This window comes from Drosophila takahashii, chromosome 3R, assembly GCF_030179915.1.
Source record: "Drosophila takahashii strain IR98-3 E-12201 chromosome 3R, DtakHiC1v2, whole genome shotgun sequence".
Classification (NCBI taxonomy): domain Eukaryota; kingdom Metazoa; phylum Arthropoda; class Insecta; order Diptera; family Drosophilidae; genus Drosophila; species Drosophila takahashii.
The window spans coordinates 37,804,824-37,824,985 of NC_091681.1; the positions used below are offsets into that span (position 1 = coordinate 37,804,824).

General features: G+C 46.2%; 9 protein-coding genes across 10 annotated transcripts; 4 read left to right on the forward strand and 5 right to left on the reverse strand.

Annotated features, from left to right (window-relative positions):
- The first annotated feature begins 377 nt into the window (after nucleotides 1-377).
- Nucleotides 378-8,072, forward strand: LOC108065626 (C2 domain-containing protein 5). 2 transcript variants are annotated; one of them, XM_017153684.3, is made up of 10 exons: nucleotides 378-715; nucleotides 770-1,071; nucleotides 1,135-1,480; nucleotides 1,999-3,647; nucleotides 4,680-5,019; nucleotides 5,162-6,274; nucleotides 6,330-6,417; nucleotides 6,481-6,873; nucleotides 6,933-7,205; nucleotides 7,270-8,072. In XM_017153684.3, the coding sequence occupies exons 1-10, from the start codon at nucleotides 552-554 to the stop codon at nucleotides 7,330-7,332; spliced, it is 4,731 nt and encodes a 1,576-aa protein (XP_017009173.2). In that variant the 5' UTR covers nucleotides 378-551; the 3' UTR covers nucleotides 7,333-8,072. The 2 variants fall into 2 exon arrangements, with proteins under 2 accessions (XP_017009173.2, XP_017009174.2); XM_017153685.3 differs by having other exon boundaries at nucleotides 395-715; nucleotides 3,343-3,647.
- On the reverse strand, nucleotides 7,481-9,511 carry Golgin84 (golgin A5). The gene is made up of 2 exons (XM_017153686.3): nucleotides 8,096-9,511; nucleotides 7,481-8,034 (listed from the first exon to the last, which is right to left on the reverse strand). The coding sequence occupies exons 1-2, from the start codon at nucleotides 9,441-9,443 to the stop codon at nucleotides 7,820-7,822; spliced, it is 1,563 nt and encodes a 520-aa protein (XP_017009175.2). The 5' UTR covers nucleotides 9,444-9,511; the 3' UTR covers nucleotides 7,481-7,819.
- A 480-nt stretch (nucleotides 9,512-9,991) lies between these two features.
- Nucleotides 9,992-12,407, reverse strand: LOC108065726 (tRNA modification GTPase GTPBP3, mitochondrial). The gene is made up of 3 exons (XM_017153860.3): nucleotides 12,126-12,407; nucleotides 11,071-11,376; nucleotides 9,992-11,016 (listed from the first exon to the last, which is right to left on the reverse strand). Exons 1-3 carry the CDS (start codon nucleotides 12,312-12,314, stop codon nucleotides 10,030-10,032), a joined length of 1,482 nt encoding a protein of 493 aa, XP_017009349.2. The 5' UTR covers nucleotides 12,315-12,407; the 3' UTR covers nucleotides 9,992-10,029.
- A 438-nt stretch (nucleotides 12,408-12,845) lies between these two features.
- Nucleotides 12,846-13,908, reverse strand: LOC108065727 (uncharacterized). The gene is made up of 2 exons (XM_017153861.2): nucleotides 13,362-13,908; nucleotides 12,846-13,217 (listed from the first exon to the last, which is right to left on the reverse strand). Exons 1-2 carry the CDS (start codon nucleotides 13,791-13,793, stop codon nucleotides 13,029-13,031), a joined length of 621 nt encoding a protein of 206 aa, XP_017009350.2. The 5' UTR covers nucleotides 13,794-13,908; the 3' UTR covers nucleotides 12,846-13,028.
- A 39-nt stretch (nucleotides 13,909-13,947) lies between these two features.
- On the forward strand, nucleotides 13,948-15,335 carry LOC108065489 (uncharacterized). Its single transcript, XM_017153488.3, has 6 exons — nucleotides 13,948-14,457; nucleotides 14,509-14,550; nucleotides 14,608-14,712; nucleotides 14,773-14,961; nucleotides 15,014-15,130; nucleotides 15,195-15,335. Exons 1-6 carry the CDS (start codon nucleotides 14,069-14,071, stop codon nucleotides 15,325-15,327), a joined length of 975 nt encoding a protein of 324 aa, XP_017008977.2. The 5' UTR covers nucleotides 13,948-14,068; the 3' UTR covers nucleotides 15,328-15,335.
- A 61-nt stretch (nucleotides 15,336-15,396) lies between these two features.
- Nucleotides 15,397-16,339, forward strand: LOC108065519 (uncharacterized). The gene has a single exon (XM_017153525.3). It carries the CDS (start codon nucleotides 15,539-15,541, stop codon nucleotides 16,247-16,249), a length of 711 nt encoding a protein of 236 aa, XP_017009014.2. The 5' UTR covers nucleotides 15,397-15,538; the 3' UTR covers nucleotides 16,250-16,339.
- LOC108065518 (uncharacterized) lies at nucleotides 15,515-17,246 on the reverse strand. The gene is made up of 4 exons (XM_017153524.3): nucleotides 17,028-17,246; nucleotides 16,735-16,973; nucleotides 16,560-16,670; nucleotides 15,515-16,501 (listed from the first exon to the last, which is right to left on the reverse strand). Exons 1-4 carry the CDS (start codon nucleotides 17,244-17,246, stop codon nucleotides 16,360-16,362), a joined length of 711 nt encoding a protein of 236 aa, XP_017009013.2. The 3' UTR covers nucleotides 15,515-16,359.
- Nucleotides 17,247-17,711: 465 nt separating this feature from the next.
- On the forward strand, nucleotides 17,712-18,945 carry LOC108065576 (uncharacterized). The gene is made up of 2 exons (XM_017153589.3): nucleotides 17,712-18,400; nucleotides 18,789-18,945. The coding sequence occupies exons 1-2, from the start codon at nucleotides 17,913-17,915 to the stop codon at nucleotides 18,943-18,945; spliced, it is 645 nt and encodes a 214-aa protein (XP_017009078.2). The 5' UTR covers nucleotides 17,712-17,912.
- Nucleotides 18,946-19,000: 55 nt separating this feature from the next.
- On the reverse strand, nucleotides 19,001-20,083 carry LOC108065566 (uncharacterized). Its single transcript, XM_017153580.3, has 2 exons — nucleotides 19,605-20,083; nucleotides 19,001-19,318 (listed from the first exon to the last, which is right to left on the reverse strand). Exons 1-2 carry the CDS (start codon nucleotides 20,081-20,083, stop codon nucleotides 19,162-19,164), a joined length of 636 nt encoding a protein of 211 aa, XP_017009069.2. The 3' UTR covers nucleotides 19,001-19,161.
- Between the last annotated feature and the right edge of the window lie 79 nt (nucleotides 20,084-20,162).

The window sequence follows — 20,162 nt, forward strand, 5'->3', positions numbered from 1 at the left end:
TTCATAAACAAAATTCTTTAAATACAAATGTCCAAAAATGTTTAATATATGTGAATATGGCAGTTGTAAGAGACTACATTTCAAATTAATTGCTATTTATATCGTCGACAAATGTTTAATAAATTACAAATATATGCCAGCTGGCAATAAAATATTCAAAAATAGCCAAATTGGACTAAAAATAGCCAAACTCCTGAAAGCAAGATAAGAGTAACCAAGTTGGCAGCACTGATCATGACATTCAAGTTAATTTATTTACAAATTTCTCTTTTTAGCAGGTGTTTTAGGTAATTTTTATACAATTGAGGTTTTTGCAACCCAATAATTTATAAAACTCTTCGACTTTAATTTAGATTTGCGAAAAAAAAGGCAATCAGTTTCCCACCCCAACGACTCATCTCTAGGGATTTCGCCACTCCACCAGTGCGGTCATACTGAGAACTGGGAAAAATGGAAAACACAAGATAAAACGTGAATGTGAATCCTTGGTCGAAATTCAGTGGTTACAATCTCGTATCTGGTGAAAAGGGAAGACAGACGAGAGCGACAGGATGCCGGGCAAGGTGGGGGTGAAGATCAAGGCGGCGCGCAACCTGCCCGTGATGGACAAGAGCAGCGAGACCACCGACGCCTTCGTGGAGATCAAACTGGCCTCGGTGACCCACAAGACGGATGTGTTCCGCAAGAGCTTGAATCCCACCTGGAACACCGATTGGTAAGGTCTGATCATCGAGTAGTTCTTTAGATTATAACTCCTTTATTCGCTCAGGTTCCGCTTCGAGGTGGACGATGCCGAGCTGCAGGATGAACCCCTGCAAATCCGCCTCATGGACTACGACACTTACTCCGCCAACGATGCCATCGGCAAGGTGAACATCAGCCTGAATCCCCTGTGCCTGGAGAGCTCTAGTCAGGCGGCGCACGGCAAGGGCACCGTGCTCTCCGGCTGGATTCCGGTCTTCGACACGATGCACGGCATTCGGGGAGAGATTAATGTAATCGTCAAGGTGGATCTCTTCTCGGACGTCAACAAGTTCCGGCAGAGCTCCTGCGGCATACCCTTCTTCCACTGTATGTAGTAGTATCCTAAATCTCCTCAAGAAAGTCTCTAATTATCCTATGTTTCCTCCACAGCCCAGTGTGTTCCCTTTGGCTATCGCGCCCAGGTGATCCACGGCTTTGTCGAGGAACTGGTGGTCAATGACGATCCGGAGTACCAGTGGATTGATAAGATACGCACGCCCCGTGCCTCCAACGAGGCCCGCCAGGTGGTATTCCTCAAGTTGTCCGGCCAGGTGCAGCGAAGAATGGGCCTGAAGGCCATAAATATGGGGGCCAATGCCGTCATCGGCTATACCCAGTGCTTCGATCTGGAGGGCGATGTGGGCGTGGTGGCCCGAGGCATTGGAACAGCGGTGACGCTGATCAAGGACACCAGCAGCAGTCAGCCGAACAGCGCGGATGTGGCCCTCATCGAAGAGTGAGTATTTTTTGGTCTAATGACTCACAATTATTACTTATTTATATAAATTATATTCTTGCAATGAATTTTTCATGATCTGTCTGTCTGTTTTACACGTATTACATAAGATTATTATGAGACCATCTTGTAGATTTGCTGACATAATGTTTATTTTAGATTTCCTGACCAACTTCAGCCTGCAAGAGTATTTAAAACTTCGGTTCCCGAAGCCAACCTGCCCCTTTTTGTATAAACTCTTGGTTTAGCCTGCGTAGCCGAATGTAGGTGCTAGTAGAAAGCCAACTTAAACATGTTCTAAACCAATTTCTTTCTTCTCTTGAACGTTCTCCAACCCACACCGAAATCTCTCCGACGATGTTCATCCCTCGATATCTCTATATTTCGCTCCTTGTCGTATCGTATCGTATTGCACGTTCCAATCGTTGTTGTTTCGTTGTTGTGTCGTGTTTATATTGTGTTGTATAAACCAAACATTTACGTACCACCACTACCTTTCCCTAAAAAAAAACGGCTAGACTGACACAAAAGTATCTAGACTTCCTCAACTGTGCGGGGGCGAGCAGCGCAAGTCTGCCGCTTTCCGGCCGCACGCCCCAATATCGTCTGAATATCTATAGGGAGCCCAGCTCGTCGGCGCCTTCGTCTGCAGCAGCGGCGGCAGCAGCAACGTTGTTTTACCTGGAGAGTGCCAGCAGCGACACCGAGGATGCGGAGCTCATGCAAGATCTCATCCGGCAGGAGGACGAGCGTGGCGATAAAAGTCGCGAGAAGAAGCTGCGACACCGCATGCGCCGACTAACGCTCTCATCGAGCAAGGTTTTCACCCAGAAATATGCCACGCTAATCCGTCGCATTGAGCCAAAGATCCCGGAGAATGCCACCCAGTCGTTGAGCAGCATCTTTGGAGGAGCTGCATCTGCAACTTCTTCTTTTAGGCGCCGTCGCAAGTCGCGCTTTGCCGGATCCACATCCAAGTTCTCTATTCCACCGTTTATTACACGCTCCATCAGCAGCGATTCGGGCGCTCGTCCAGGTCAAATGCCAGTCAAAAGTTTTCTCACAGTGCCCGGTTTGTCGGACTATCAGGAGAACACCCGTTCAGCGCCCGATTTAGATGAGTTTCAGGCCAAGACTACTCGTCCAGTGTCGTCTAATTACTCCACCGATTCGGAAGAGGAGTCGCTGCAGTTGGACTTAGAAATAGATGCGCCCGATAGCAATGCATATGATTCCCCAGAGGAGGAAGAGGAGAATCTGCAGGATAATTGGATTAAACCTGGCGAGACACGCAGCTGTGAGAACAGCCAGCAAGACTTGGGACCCAGGCACCACAATCTGCTGGAGGACTTGAAAGGCTTCTCTCGCCGCCTGCAAAAGCTGATGCACCTGAATCCCAAGGCTAGCGAGCTGGAGAAGAGACCGAATCTTCCGTTTGTGCCCTCGCTGGAACGCAAACCTTACTACAGCTCACAGCCGGAATTGCCCACTTGCTCGGACGATTGGTTGGGATCCAATCTCAGTGGGTCCTCGTCCATGCTGCAACTTAACTTCCTTCCCAGCTACGAGAAGACCATGCAGCGCAGTGCCTCCTTAAACCATCTGGTGGCCCCCTTCGATGCTCCTGTGCCGCCCAACACGTTGCTGCTGAGGGCGCCCGAGCTGCGCGTCTGCCCCTCGACCCCCACACCCACCCAATCCGGTCTATTCACCTTCGATTCAAATAACCCCCTGCCTTGCCTTGCCCAATTAGATCGATCTGTAAATATCTCTAATAGTACTAACCATAGTAACCACAATAATGACTCATCATTGCTTGCTCCATTTGCCATTCGACAACGACAACAACCACGCGAACTTAGATCCAGCACTGAACTCCAACAACAGCAGCAGCAGCCAACAGCAGGAGGAGCAGCAGCAGGACCGTCCACTATGATACCCACAACGGTGGAGGGCAGCAGTCCCAATATGAAGCGTTTCGCCTCTCCCGTGAGCAGCAGTCGCCTTAAGCTGACGCCCAGTCCCTCGAAGAGCGGCATCTCGGCGACCACGAATGCGGATAGTGCCTCCACATCGACCGCCTCGACGGCCACGACCATGGTGCCGGCCACCGTCGGCGAGATCTGCCGCAGATCCTCCGACTCCGACCTAAGTGTCACGCCCAAAGGTATGTAGGTTGGGCTTTCCAAGGTTCTCAGCCCTGTTTCCGAAGTTATGTCTTTTTAAATGGATGAAATCCCTAACTTTTGGTGAAAGTAGAAGTACCAATTCAATATTATCATATCATCTAAACTAATATAAAATTGGACCTCTAAAAAACGGTCAGTAGCAAATTTCACACAGAACGGATTGACATAAAAATCTAAAAAAATTACATTAATTACTAAAATAAGGTACAAATTAGTATATTATAATATTCCAACAAGAATCAATTTGTTTTGTCTTAAAATCGGAAACAGGGCTGATCAGGAATCCCCCGGGAATCCCTCTAGTTAAGATCTAGTATAAGACTATAGGCTCTAAGCACTAGTTCTCAATTTGTGTGTTTGCTGTCACCGTGTGTCTCTTTTTCTCACCGTCTCGTCTCTGAGTAACCGTAAACGTCTCTTCCAACGTTCTATCTTTGCGTCCGCTGCCGCATCTCGCCATCAGGCATAGCCTTTACATTCCACCGGAAGCGTAAGTAGATGCTCCGCCTAATCTCGGTGTCCTTACTCGATGTACCTCTGTGTGTCTGTGCGTGCTCCTATCTGTCTTTTTAACTCGCGACTGCTGTTCTGTTCTGTATCGCCAAGTCTTTCCTATACATATCTTGCGAATGCCTCATCCGAACTGAACTATCCTTAAATGTTATACTACACTATCATTACGTGTGAACACAGTTGAGGGACTTGATGTACTTTGAGGATCTGAGTTAAGAGGTTTTAATTTGTTTTACCATTTCTAAATCTATAGAATTGGTTAATATAATTTTTATACAATAAAAATTCTCTGTATTGAACTTTTGTCGGTTATATTAGGGTATTTAAAGTAAAACTCATTTTCATTAATTGGCAAATCAAATGAAGTGTAAATTCCAATCAATGTATCTTCTGGCTTAAGACATTCCTCTGTAAATATATAAATGTATTCACTATGTGTAAGACTTACGAGAGATTTAATTTTGTCTAATATTTTATGGCACCTTCCTAATTCCCAGGAAACTCTATTTGTGTAGCCAGCGAGCGTCTGGTGGCGGCCACCGCTATGATGCGTTTAACGCAGCCGCCGGTGGGAGCCAAACCGGGAACAGCAGCCGACAGCCTCGACATGTTGGAGTATCCCTTCCTGACCATGACAAAGTACCCGACGGGCTTTATTCTTCATCTGGGTGCAACGGTTGCCGCTCGCTCCGTGAAACTTCTGGAGCGCGTGCCCAATCCGGATGAGCCGGAGGTTCGAGACAGCTGGTGGACGGAGCTGCGCATGGAGATTCGATCGCATGCGCGTTCCCTGGGCTGTAATGTGGTGCTAGGTTATGCCGAGTCCACAACCATTTCGTAAGTATACTTTTATAATCTATGTAAAAGTTTATTCCTATGATATAAGATTTTATTTTAAGCATGTGACATTCAAACCATCAAAATAAACCAGTAAACCTGCTGAGATAAGCGTAATTAATACCCTATCTTTGCTTTGCAGTGACGACGTCTGCGTTCTTTCTGCCACCGGAACGGCGGCAGTGATCAACATGGTGTTCAATCGATCTGTATCGCAAACCGATATTTTTACCATGTCAAAGGCAGCCGCCAGCGTGGCGGCCATGACGAATTCCGTGGAGGAGGGGAACGGAAGCAGTGCCGGCGATACGAGCATTGGCAAAGACAGCGGTTCCTTGGGCACCGGAAACAGTTCGGGAGGCAAACGCTACGGTCTGCCCCCGCTAAATGGACCACGGAATGCCTGTGCCATCTGCCACATACCCTACAACCTAAGCTCCGTGCCCTTCAACGTGAAGATGAAGAAGTGCGCCGTGTGCCGCAAGGGAAGAGTACCGGACGTACTCCTGGCCACGCTGGAAGTGCCCGAGTTCATGCAGGTCACCGGACGCGGCTGCTTCATGCAGGCCCAAGTGGTGCGGGCCAAAAGGGATCTGCGTGCCGAGCTGAATGCCAAAGAGATATCCGATGGACTGCCCTTCCTGGAGTACGAACTGCATCGAGTGCTGATCAACAAGCTGAAGGCCAAGGGCATGAATGCCATCTTCGGGCTGCGCACCCAGGTGGCCATTGGAGAGCGCATGATAGCGTTGATAGCCACGGGAACAGCTCTGTTTCTCACTGCTCTGCCAGTGCCGCAGGTGCCAAAGATCGTGGCTGGTAATTCGTGGACCGATAAGCAAAAGCTGAATGAGTTGCAAAAGAAGTTGCAAGAAACGTTTGAGCGCAATCAGGAGATCTACCAGCTGAAGAGCTTGGATCCTGATTTGGCGGCAGGAGCAGCCTCCACCAACGCCTCTGGGGATAAGCAATCCGATACAGACGACTCGGATGAGGAGGAGATGAACGAGATCGATCTAAATTGCGGCAACAAAGAGCTGTGTGTTTTAGAAGTGGACGATATCGAAGATCTGGAAATAATTTCGCTGTTAATGGAGCCATATCCGCCGGAGGGCTTCCATGTGGTCAATACGCAGCAGGTGCCGGGAATGCTGGAAATGGACACGATCAAGAATCTGCAGATGTTCACCCAAGTGTGGCGCGCTCGCCTGGAGGTGGGCCAAAGTGTTAACGGCTTCCCCAAACACTTTCAGAGGTGGGTTATGAACTTTTTAGCATGATTATCTTGCTAAAAGTATGTGTTTTCCCAGACTGCTGCAGACCATTTACTTCAAGCTGCGCACGATGATACCCTGTGCCATCTGCGATCTTCGTTTCCGTCTAGATCTGCCGGAAACGGTAAGTAAACTAAGAACTCTCTGTTAATAGTTACCCATATTTTATACAAATTGCACTTTACAGGATCAAATTCAACTCCTAGTCACTGGCATGGCAATGGGTCTAACCGATGCCAATAAAATGAAGTACCGTGGACGTGGTCGCGTGGCACAACAGCAGCAGCAGCAACCGCCTTCGCAACAGCAGAACGGCTTCCATGACGCCACAATGCACGCCACCCAATCGCAGCCGGAATTAAATGGTAAACGAACGCTGCAGGAGGAGGACTACATTTTTCCGCTGGACGAGGATCAGATGGTGGACACACCCACGCCGACCAGTACTGCTATACCGCCTTTCGGAATGAGCTCATTTAAAATGCGCAAAACTTCGCCATCGCGGCTAAACAATCTGGTTTCCGGAGTGCCATCTACCGGAGTCAAGGCGTTGAATGTTGGGCCTGTTCGTAATCGATATGTAAGTATAGATTGGTTTTCTTATTATTTATATTATTAAATATTAATATTTATCGACAGTTTCCTCTGCGTGATCGTTACGGAGTGGATTTGACGCCTTTGAGTTTCATACCTGGCGGTCGTATAGACAAGTACTTGGGCAACCTGAACTTTTTCTTCATCCGCGAGAGCACCTCGATCCGGGAGAATGGCGGAATCAGTGGATTTGTCCATGGCTTTATCACCGAACTGCTGGCTGTGGTCAGAGCCCACATCGCTTCTCTGGGCGGAAATGCCATGGTCTCGTTTTACATCACCGAACTAATGTTGTTCGATAATCAGCACAAGAATCAGGCAAGCCAAAAAATACTTTAGATATTTGTAAGCCTTAAAGTTAACGCAACTTATTTATTCGCAGGGTCAGTGCCTGATTAGCATCGGTGGCGATGCCGTCTATGTGAGCTACCATGCCGATGACTGATACAAGAACTTGCGGGGCATATAGCGTCTATTTTACGCGAATCGTCCCAAGAGCCTCTACTCTCTATATTCTTCCGCTTAGCTAGAACCACCAGCTCTGCCCAGCAACTGGGGTTAATCCAATTCACGTTTAATTAACAACTCTACAGTCTCTGTAGTTGGATTCTTTATGCAATATTTTAACTGTGAGGAATCAATCGTTCTTATATCCTAACTTAGTAGTGCGAATATTTTCGGTCTTGTTACTTGTTTGCTTGATGTTTTTAGCGTTAAACCAATTGCAATTTCTGTACATAGTTGATGTTTATTGAATATTGAATTTAGAACGAGTGCGAGACACCAGTATACTAACGATATATACAATTGTTGCAACCACAAACATGACACACATATACTCGTACTCCTAGATAACCAATTTTGGCGTGTAAAATACAATACATACGATATTTAAAAATAAAACAAATTGCTCAATTCGATTCGAAGCACGATTAGTTTGGCGTGGTGGAGAGCAGCACAAACATGACCCACAGATGCAGCAGAGCCACGTAGACGATCACAGAGACCCGCATCATGGGATAGCGACGCAGAAAGGCGCCCACCCGGATGCCCATGGAGTCGGCCTGGCGAAGAGCTCGCTTGAAGCGACGGGCCACACGATTGTCGAAGGGACTGGGATGCATGAGCAGCGGGAATTGTGCTTTAACTAAGGAATAAGATATGATTATTAAGGATTTTATATAATTTTTCTACCATGTTACACCCACCATCATCTGTGCTGTTGCGCAAAGCATGACGGGAGCTGCCCCTTTGGCTCTCCATCTCCACCAAGTGCATGTTCTGCTGCAGCTGCGTCTGTGCCTTCTCGTGCTGCAAACGCAGGGCATTCCTTTCACTTGTTACCCTTTCCAAAAGCGTCTGCCTTTCGACCAGCGATTGGGTTAGAGCCTTCAGCCGCGTCTCGTAATCATTTTTGGCTCCCGTATTGGCCTCCTCGCTGAGCCGCTGGCGCATCTGCTGCAGCTGCTGCTCCCGCTCCTGGAGGCGAGTGGCGGAGGCGGCCATCTGGTTGCTGAGCTGCTGACGCAGTGAGGCCAACTCCTGGGTGAGCACTCTTTGATCGGACTCGGAGGTCACACTGTGCTCGCGTGCCTGTCGCAACTCCTTGGCCAGCGACTCCTCCCGCTGGCGGGCCGAGCTCAGCTCCAGCTGGCGCTGTCTCTCCTGGGAGAGGTAATCCTCCAGCTGCAGGCGCGCCTTTTGCAGCTCCTCGTTGGCATGTTCTAGTTCTTGTTTGAGTGATTCCTGTTCGATTTGCAGGAAACGCGTTTCGCTGTCCTTGGTTAGGAGGTTGGGATCTGAGCCCTCATCTCCCTGGGGCCTGGCTTTCAACTCTGCGATGAGGGAATCCTTGGCCTGCAGTGCCCGCTGAGCCTTGACTCGGTACTCCTGCAGTTCCTGGCGCTGCTGATCCGTTTCCTTGGTTTGCATCTGCAATTTGTGGGCGGTGCTCAGGTAATCCTGCTGCAGTTTGGCCAGATTGGTTTCCAGTTCGGAAATGGAGTGCACATACGCCATGTTGGCGCTCTGAGCCTCATTGTGGTCGTGGACCGCCTTGTCCCGCTCCTCGGAGAGTGTTTTGACCAGAACCTCCAACATTTGGCTGTGCTGATGCAGATCAAACTTCTCGGACTCGTTGTTGAGTTCCTCTAGCCGCAGACGCAGTTCATCCCGCTCGGCTGTGATTTCATTCAAGGCGATCTTAAAGGCAGCCAGTTCGTGGGTGTCGGAGAGACCGGCCTCGGAATTGTGGGAGAAACTGGCCGACGTGGTCATCTTCTGGCGCATCTCCTTGGTGACCACGGAGCCGCCGCCCTCGCTTTTCACACTGGACGAGCTATTGGCGCCCGAACGCCTCGCTGGCGACAAAGTGGACTTTAGGGACAATGACTGGGTGCTGCTGGTCATGCTCCTGCGCATGGGATCCACCGCTGCTGCTCCTGCTCCTGCTCCTCCGGTGGGGCTGTCTGTCTGCAGGGCCGTTGCCGCATTTTGGTCCAGCTTGTTCAGAATGTTCTCGGCCTTGTCCGCCAGTCCTGTGATCCAGGATGACATATTTTCCAAATAAAACAAAAGTCTGCAGGCAAAAACACGTAAACAATACCCAGCTGTGTGACCAGTTACCGAATTGTAACCGCCAAAAGTAAGGTCACACTAAAAAGCGGGATTTTTAAAAATTATATTTGTTGAAATATAATTACATTTTTGTAAATTTAAAAAATAATTTAAAGTTAAAAGTTAGACAATTCCTTAAATATATATAAATTGCAATTTATTATGAATAGAAAATAGCCCCAATCTTTGATTTTTTTTTTCAATTTGTCTCACTAAAAATAGCGGGATTTTTAAAAATTATATTTGTTCACAAATAATTACATTTTTATTATTTTTAAAAATAATTTAAAGTTAAAAGTTAGATAATTCCTTAAATATATATATGAAAATTGCAATTTATTATGAATAAAAAATAGTCCCCATCTTCAATATTTTTTAATGAAATAAAATATTATATTATGTTGTGTAGTCCCCCCTTAAACCCATTTTTAAACTCAATAGATTAAAATGTATACTTTATTAAATACTCAACGGGGGCAGTAGTTTACACTCTTCGAGCCTAACAACTATAAACTATCATTATCAATTACTTTCCAATACAAAAGTCTTTAAAGACGACGTCGAGTATATCTTCGCAGCTGATGTGTCCGGTGATGCGTTCGATGCAGCGCACCGAGTTGCGCAGCTTGGAGGCGGCAATGGCCATGTCCGGGTAAACATCGGGTCTGTAATCTCGCAGAAAGATGTCGATGTTCTCGATGCAGCGCTCCAGTTGCTGCCGGTACCGGGTGTTGGTGATGCGTGGATTCTCCGCCCGCGGTTCACCACACAGCTCCTGCAGCTGCTTCTCCAGGGAGCCCAGAAATGCGGGCATTTTATCGGGCTTATGGCAGGATATGGCCAGGACATTGGATAGCTGGTGTAACTGCTGGGATTCTTCAGTCGACAGGGTGTCCGTTTTATTGGCCACCAGTTGCAGTCGTTTTCCCGAGCACAAGTCCCTCGGGATATCCAATTCCCCCAGATAACTATCCACAAATGTGGCGACGGCTTCATCATGAGTCAGTTGTGTGATATCCTTGGCATCTGCCAGGAGCAATATCAAATCGGATTGCGCCAGGCAGTCCTTAGCCCGCTGCATTCCCTCCTGTTCTATACTATCCGTGGTATATCTACGTAATCCGGCTGTATCCGAAAATACCACCGGGTATCCCCCGAAATTGTGCATTGTTTCGATAATATCCCGCGTGGTGCCCGCCTGATCCGTCACTATGGACACGGATCGCTGGCACAGGAGATTGAGCAGACTGCTCTTGCCCACATTGGGTGCTCCTATGATCACTGTGCGAACTCCATCCCGGAGGAGCTCTCCCTGCCGCTGGTCACTCAAATGCTCGCGAATCTCCCGCTTCACCGCCTTCAGTTCTTTGGTGAGTTGCAGGATAATGCCGCCCTCGATCTGCTCCTCCTCGGCGAAGTCTATATAGGCCTCCAGGTGGGCGGCACACCGGATAAGTCGGCGCCGCCAGTTGTCGTAGAGGCGGGCCAGAGCTCCAGTGCTTTGCAAGAGAGCCTAGGAGGAAATTTAACTTCGATTAGATCCTAGAGATTAAATTGCACTGCTCACCTGCTTCCTCTGTGCCTCCGTTTCGGAATGGATGAGATCGGCCAATCCCTCCACCTCCGTCAAATCCAGTTTGCCTCCGAAGAAGGCTCTCTTGGTGAACTCTCCCGGTTCCGCTGGCCTCAGACCATCCACCTTTCCCAGAGCATCCAGCATGGCCGCAATCACCGCCAGGGATCCGTGAACCTGGAACTCGCAGGAATCCTCGCCTGTAAAGGAAGCCGGTCCTGGGAACCAAAGTAATAGACCCCGATCAATCATCTCCTTGCTGGCAGGATGGTAGAAGGACTTCAGATACGCCTGGCGAGCCTGTTTTTTAAGGATTTGGAGAAATAAATATTATATAGGTGTACTAAATTTATTACTAATCTTAATCATGCGACACGAGCACGGTAATTATTTTAGCGTCACTTAGCAACTCATTATAATTTTGTTCCGCAGGTTCCAGGTAAAAAACTGAAACCAGCTGACTAATATATATTTTCCCAACTATAGAGTGGACGAACTAAAACTTGGTTGTCTATGAATAAAATTATTTAAATACAACTTGGCAAGATGCCAATTATAACGATTAAAGATGCCTCTTAACCCTACAGATCCCCATGTTACTTATAAAAATATTTAAATTTACTTATTATTTATCGAAATAACACAGGATGAAATAAAGTGAAATTAATTGTCTTAAATAGAATTAATGTGACACTAAGAAATTACTATTCTAAAAAGTACAATACCAATTACCTTTTTGAAACATAAACAAAATCAACAGGTCTTGAGAAATAATGGGTTAAGAACTTGTTTATACATCTTTTAGCAACTCAAGTAAAAGCTATTACAATTTTTGAATAAAAAATGTAATATTAATAAAAAAACGTATTAAATAAAAATTCGGTTAGTTTCAGTCTTTAGGGTCATAAAGAACATCATACAGTTGTTGTATGGTATATGTCCTGAACCTCAACATTTATTTTCATTAATGGATTGTCCCTTGTTAAAAAAACCGCTTTTATTTTGTGGGTCAAGGCCCCCATATCTTCGTTATATATCAATTGACTTGCCTTTGGTTCATATTCTTTATTGGCGACAATGGCTCGAAGTGCCTTCTTTGTTTGCGGCCCAGAGACGCGGATTACGGAGACGCCGCACTTGACATGACCGGAACTCAGGCTGTAGATGGTGCATCCACTGCTGGCGAACCGACGGAAGCTGCCCCAAAAGCCGTTGGAGGCATTTCTTAGGAGCGCCATGGTCGAAAAACAATTAAAAACCAACCGCCGAATAATAAACAATTAAACGCGATTTCCAGTGTGACCGCGGAAAGGCCGTTACAAAAATATATTATTTCAATCTGAGATATATACTAAACCATATCAAAAAGAAATGGTGGAGAACTTGGGTAAACCATTAGTGCAGACACAAACCTTTGCAAACCTACTTTTTAATTCAAATTTATTTTCAAAGTAAGATTTCTAAATTCAAGAACCATAAATCATTTCCTGTCAGTTTCATAAATCCTTCTTCCAGAACGGTCGTCGATGGCCCCACAGCTTTCGTCTGATGAACATTGTAAGTCTTTCTCTTTGCAGTTCCTTGGGATTAAATGGACATTTTCGAGACTTCTTCGGGATCCTTTGCTTAAGAGTTTTTAGAATATCTTCCATAGTCCTGATTGGGTTAAGTTTGGGAATGTTTTCAGAACCCTTTTGATTGGTTGACATTCTGCGCAGTAAGCTCCATGTGGGAAGAAATCTCCCAAACCCCCGAAGAGCCATGAAGAATAAATTTTGATATTTTATTTGGATATTGAAATCACATCTGGACACACAACATTGTAATACGTTTTCGGATTTTGACACTTTAAAATCGGATGCCTTGTGCACTAACAATTTGATCAGGCTACTAGGAAGTACAATCGTTAGAATTTCTTACGCCGATACTGTCGAGTAAAGCCCCAAATAGTACTAGTATAAGAACTGGCGTTTCCGGGTGCGATAGGCATCTGACATCCGGGAAGATATAGTTGGTGGCGGACAAGAATCGGTGGTCCGGGCAAATCGGTTGCGATTGATCATGGCCGCATTGGTGTCCCATTGGTTGATGAAGGCACGGGCCTCCTCATCAAAGGGTTTGGCTGTATTCGGTCGGTCTTCCTAATTAAAGTGATTAATCTACTTTAAAAAAATGTGCTAAAAATATGATAGTGATTTTCTAACAAATAGCTTTAAGATAAAATAGTTTCTTGCCCACTTTTTGAATACCACATTTTCTTACCTAAAGATATACCCAAACCTCACCTGATTTCTGCGACGTCGAGGTGTCTCCTCTTCATCCATCACCTCCAGGTAGCTTCGCCTGCGGCTCTGCTTGGCCGCCACACTCTCCGGGAAATTGACCCAGGTGCAGTCGTAGTTGCGCTTCTGCAGCTCCCGCGGTCGGTACTGCTCCTCATCGAAGCGCTCCTGCTCGTCCCTTCCGGAGATTCGACCTCCGTGACCCTCGTCCTGCTCCCACATGGAACGCCGCTTGTTCTTCTTGTAGATGTCCGCCTTCTCCCGCTCCCTGACCACCTGCTCCTCGGGAAGATACTGGCTAGGAGCCTTACCCTCATCCCTGGGACGCTGGTAGCGCCTGGCGATGTGACGCGTGGAGGCGCATTCGATCCGAGCCCGCAGGAGCTCGATGCAGCGGTTCACCATCATCCGGGTGCATCCCTGGATGTTCACCATTCTTGGGACGTGTTTGTGTGCTATAAAGTAATTGATAAAAAAAAGTCTGAGGACTGTGTAATGGTTTTAGAAATGCCAAAACGTAGCCTGCTTCTAAAGAGGCGGCGTCTGATGAAATGAAATGAAAACGCTCCCCAAAAAAAATCAACGTGACATGTAAGCTGCCTACGAATCAAGGCCCACCTGATGCTGTAAGCCACCTTTCTCAATTAGCGCTACTACTGGCGTTAATTTTCAGCGGCTAGTACGATCAGTTGGGTTCTTGGAGTGACGGCATGAGGTCCACGATTCTGGTACTTCTTTGGCTCGGAGCCATCGCATCGGTTCAGGGGAACCACACCCATTTGGTGGATTCCTCTCTGGAGAATCGCATTCTATCGCGACGGGTGCGGGGTTTGGTATTCCCGGACAAGGCCTCCGTTCTCCTGACCGCCGCCCTAACCAAAATCATTGTGGGTGCTAGACCTAGTGGACTTCAGTATAGTTTGGAGTTCGACATGTACGTTCCACTGCCCGACACCGTGGAGGGTTGGCAGCCCAAGATCCTGAAGAGGTTGAAGCCAAAACCCATGCCAAAACGACGATATGATTGGTCATATTACAAGAAACCTTTTAGATATAATCCCTACTATTCTACGCCTAATAAAAATACCTATTACACCAGGTAAATATAAACAACTTGTGGTTTAATATAATTACAAGTATCATTTTTCAGCCCTGCCGTTAATAGAGCACCATTCTATCAAACTGCATCTAGGTAAGTTTCTACAGGTTATAGTTATAGGAAATACTTTAAAAATAAATTCCATTTTAGTCCCGCCTTCAGTAGGGATACATTTTACAAAACTCCATGGAGTCTAGCTTCGCCCATTAGTCGAAAGAATTTCTATCAACCCAGGAAACAAGTCTATAAAACTACGTAAGTGATATATAGTTATATTATTTCTAAAAAACAATAATTCAATATTAATTTTTATAGTCCCGCATTAAATGGAGGTTCATTCTACCAAACCCCCTGGAGTTTAGCTTCGAATACCAATCGGCAGAATTCTCATCAACCGGCTGAAGAGGTTTACGAATCCTGGACTCAAGTGCCCAGTTGGAAACTAAATCGTGGTTATAGAGAGCGCCGAGAGATTTTTGATCAGTTCGAGGCGATGGGAAAAGTGTGGGTATAAATAAAAAAATATAAAATTAAATAATATAATATTTTTCCGCAGTTTCCAGTTGGATCTTAGGTCCTGTATTAAGAGAGCCATGTGCGAACTGAGGGCTAAATTTAATGCAGGTCATGACCAGGGTTTTCTTATGGAGGATCTAATGCGGATTGTCTTGACGTGAGTTAAAATATAAAATATTATAATGAGTCTTATGAAATCTATTAAATTTAAAAATTTACAGAGTGCCCGAGGAGATAACCGATGATAAGTACAGACATCGCATGGACGTCCAGGACTGCGTCCGATTCTACTCCCCCAGTTGTCCTTACAATGTTCTGGACTTCCTCACCCAGAGTGGTGGTAGAAAAATATGAACTCAGTAAACTGAGAAATGAACTTCCGCGTCGTGTCATTTATGTGGGTTGGTGGGTAGCCCAATGGCATCAGTTCTCATTCCGTTCTCGAGCTGGATAGGTCTCTCCCGTCCAGTTTCGGCTTTCTCTAAATTCCATCCAAAATTTCCCGGGCCCACAAATTTTGGAAACATTTTTCTCGGTCAAAAGTTCAAAATTTGTTAGCTTCAGAATGGCGATGAGTGTGAATCCCCCACGGGCACTGCTCCTCCGTCCAGCCTCCGCGATGATGAGTGCAGTGAATAGCTGTGTGCGATTCGCATCCGGTTGTGAGAAGGGCGAGGGCGAAAACCGATGCCCCAAGGTGCTGACCAAGTTCCCCTGCGGGAAGCCGGAAATACAGGCGCCGCCCAAGAAGAAGCCCAAGATGGTCCAGTCGGTGTCGATGTGGCTCAATCCATTCTGCGATCCCGAGGACACGGCCTGTCCGTTTAATCCGCGCTTCGACGACATCTACTACGTGGAGTCGGACAAGGCCAAGCGAAAGTACTGGCAGACGTGGGTGGCCTGTCCGCCCATCCAGATCAAGCCGAAGAAGATTTGCTGCTTTGCCAAGGCCAAGCCGGCGCCCATTAAGCGCCGGAAGCCCTCGTTCAAGCCCTCGACCGCCTGTCCGCAGCCCTGTCCGGATGCCAGGGAGCAGGCTTGTCCGCGACTGGCGCGTCGCTGCCATCGCGACGGTCGTCGACCCCCTTCGTGCAAAAGGGAACGTGGACCCCTGCCCTGTGTGAAGCCCCGCACGCCGTATCCCTCCTTCTCGGAGTGCCAGCGCCTGAGACCCGGCGCCCTGCCCCTCAAGGAGTGCACCTGCCTGGTGAAGCCGATGCTCTGCGAGGTCTGGGCCGAGTTCCGCCGACGAGCCATTTGCAAGAAAAATAATTAGGCTGCAATCGGGGACGTTCTGAAGCATTTCAAAAATTTTTTTGTTAAAGAGGAAATTAAAATGGTGTTTCCCTGAGTGCCTGGAGGATAAGATGATGTGTTCTGATTTATTTAAAATGGGTTCTTGGCCATGTTCTTGACGAGGGTCCACAGAAGTGGGTTGCAGTCGCTATAGGTCCGCTCACAGTCGGCTCCTCCTCGTCCCGCATCCCTGGCGTGCAGATACTTACTGGCCACATTGTCCAAGTTGGGTCTATAAATAAGTATAAAATCAATTCAAATAAAATTGTTAAATAAAATGCTGTACTTACACCAGCACCGAGTTTACAATCTCGCTAAAAATATTGCTGTTCTGAAAGGGTTTCTGCGAGATTTCGCAAATGCTTCTCAGCAAGCAGACTCCTCCGTAGGCTCCATCCAATCTGCGAGAGAAAGGGATTATAAGATCTATTATCATATGATATAATATATTTTAACCACACTCACTGCTCCATGCCCACTTCGATGGCATTGTAGACCCAGGAGCGCGCCTCATCGTGCAAAACCTTCGCCTGCATATCCTTGCGCCACTCACGAGCGGTGGACACGAAGGCCGTGGTGTTCCAGAAGCTCCACCAGTAGATGGGAATGGTGGTGGGGATCCACTGGCCCTGCACGTTGAAGAACCACCAAAAGGATTGCTCCTTGTCGGTCTGTTTGACGGGATACGCCAAGCTTGGAACCAACTGTAAAGGATTAGATTAACTGAAATGGTGAATAACAAAATATAGAAATCCCACCTTGACAATGCCCTGGCCATTGTAGATGGCCAAACGCTTCGATCGACTCAAAGGAGTAAGACTGCTGTTACTAATTTCTTCTGGATCTGGAAGATTTCTACTTAATCCCAAGCGATTTCCATCTGAAGTATAGATATTCCTGGTATGGCTCAACACCAAATCAATAGTGAATACAAAAGTTAGGAGCAGCAAAAGCCAGGTGAGAACCCTGTGGACCATCTTGTTTGTATTGGAGTGCAATGCTAACTAATCCGGCTTTGTTTAAACTTCGATCTGAGCCATGATCCACAGGGAACGCAATATTTGTTTGGCCAAGAAATTGACAGCTCTGCATTGAGAAAGGGTACACAGAAAAGAAATTTCAATTAAATTGGTGATATTTTATTATTATTATTTTACATTATATAATATCAATTTTAGCTTAATATACGGCCAAGAAAATTTGATAAGTTCGAAAAGAGTACAAATTTACATGCGCATATCGATTTTACGACGATATGCTTTTTTTTTTGTGGGTAGAAATAAATGCAATTGAATAAGGCTCTTCAAAATATATGAAACCTAAATATATAAAACATCTAATGCGTCGTTTTTCAGTGTATCACCTAGAATGGTTTCAAGGAATTAAGTGGTTCTTGGTGAAAAGAATAGACCAAGACAAAGAAGCCTCTTGATTGGCCAGATCACGCTGACTTGCGATGATGGAAGAAGATACGCTCCACTTTCGGAGGTGTTTCGTGGACCGTTCTAATTGCTGTTCACGCACATGGCTCTGGTCGTTGATCCGCTCATTTGCAGCTCGCCTTAATTAATCCCCAAATAGACAATGGCGAGAACTCGATTTCGGGTGGCTCGTTGCGTGCTCTCCAAGTGGATCACATCGCCATGTATCGCCCAAAGCTGCAGAACGTTGGAAATCTCCTTCTTTTAGTGCTGATCACCTTAGTTCACCCGCTTCATGGTATCTTGTTATATCCTGCCTCAACGGTGCTGCAGCTGACCTCCTCCATCTCCATACCCGCCGATCTGAACACCCGCACCAAGGTCTTCATGGACATGGGCTTCCAGATGAACTATAACCTGCCGGCCACGGTGTCCGCCTTCTACAATGCCACCATCTGGGCGGATGAGCTGGCCCGCAGGCAAAAGCGTCAGTTGGGGAATAGCCTGGATCAGCCGGTGGATCTGGAGGGTGGCATGCATCCGGGTGACTTTACGGCCGGACAACTGTACAAGGGTCTGGAGCACATGCTGGAGACCTACGGCTTCCACAGATCCTGTCTGCTGCGAAGCGTCTGCGAGCTGGCCCTGCATCCCTTTGCCCAAGACCATTTCTACGGAATGGTCACCCAGGTCATCACATTCCTGCTCACGTAAGTTGCCATTATAAATTAAATTATATAACCATTTTATTAAAACTAACTTTTTTTACAAACTAAATTTTATACTTCTAAAAATAAAACGCGCATTCCTCAATGACGTGTTATGTTTTTTTCAATGAGTTGAATCGAGGTTTCGGAAATATGTAGGTCCTCAATATTATGTTACTTTACATCTGACCTTAAGATATTATCTAACTCACATGGGTTAACTGGCATTGAGAAAACCAATTTATTTTTTCTAAGAATTATCTTTATAATCTTATTATTTATATGAAAACGTATCATTTATTTGCTTATAATAATGTGATGTTAATATTACCATGCCATTCGAATATAATAAATACTATATTTAATATCATTTCTTATCTCTAAATTCCAGACCCTCTCAACACGAAGGCTTCGCCGAGGACGAACAGCTCTATCGTGAGAAATACGAAAGAGCGGAGCAGATTGGCTTCCTTGGGGGCCAATGCCATCGTTCATATCCCAGCTGTGAAATAGACATAATAAACCTAGCCACCCGACTGGTCAGATGAAATAAATCCGATTGCAGTCTAACATTTGTGTATATTTCATAATTTCATTGGGCAAGATGAAGTCTGAAGTTTGCCAGACACACGTCTGTTTTACAGATAATCTTCATTAAATTGAAAACATTTTCATAAATTCAATTGCCTTCGGTCAGCTCCTGTTTGCGGCTAATTAGTCTGTCTGCTTGTGGACATTTAGTTGAATGGATCAGGTAAACACTGTTAGCTCAACAGGCTGCTGATGCCGCTGAGGAAGTCCACGGGGCAATTGGAATACAAATGGCCACAACTCTTTCCCAGAAATCCTTGTTGTTCCGCCTGTTCGTAAACTTCCCGGTAGAGATTTTCCCCGGGGGCAAAAGCCTCGTGCAAAGAGGGGCTGCAAGGAAATTTAAAATTTTAATTGGATTTCTTTTTAAAGTAAAAAAAATTAATATCAAATTATCGCGGAAATTAAAAATATAAAAATAACCAACTAAAAATAACCTCGAGTCCCGATAAAGTGCTCAATAGTAAACATAGGTCGATTAAATTACTAATGGAAAACGAAAATGTATAAACAATCGAAAGTTTTATAATTGAAAAAAATCGTTTTAGAGAACCTTATTAGTTATTTTTACATGAATTTCTTAGTACATTCGATGAACATTATAATCTCTACTTACGTCAGTGTAAAAGTCATCAGAGCGGTGAGCATGTTGTTTTCTATATCTTTGAAAGGATGTCGGGCCAGTTCGCAAACACTGCGCAGAAGACAGGACTCATCGAAACCATAGCGGATGAGCATGTTCTCCAGACTCTCGTACAGCTCGCCGGCCGTAAGGTCACTGGGATGGATGGTAGAATCACCTCCTTTCAGATACTTTGCGGTCTCATTCCTTAAGTGACGCTTTCCCCGCCTGGAGAACTCATCTGGCCAAATGGTGGCCGCGTAGAAGGAGGAGGGTTGAGCGGGCAAAGCATAGTTCATCTGGAGGCCCCAGTCCCAAAATAGTTTGCGATCCGGAATGACCACTGGCACCGAAAGTGAGGAGGTTATCTGGTAAACGGAGGATGCCGGAAAGAGCAGAGGGAACTCGGCCCCAATGGGAAGGCTCCACAGCGACAGCAGAACTCCAATGAAGTGGACGCCTTGGAGATTCATTCTGGTGTGACAGATACTCAATTTCTGGATTTCTATGGCAACCCAACGCACTGCGTTAATTAGAGACTCCCAGCAGCTG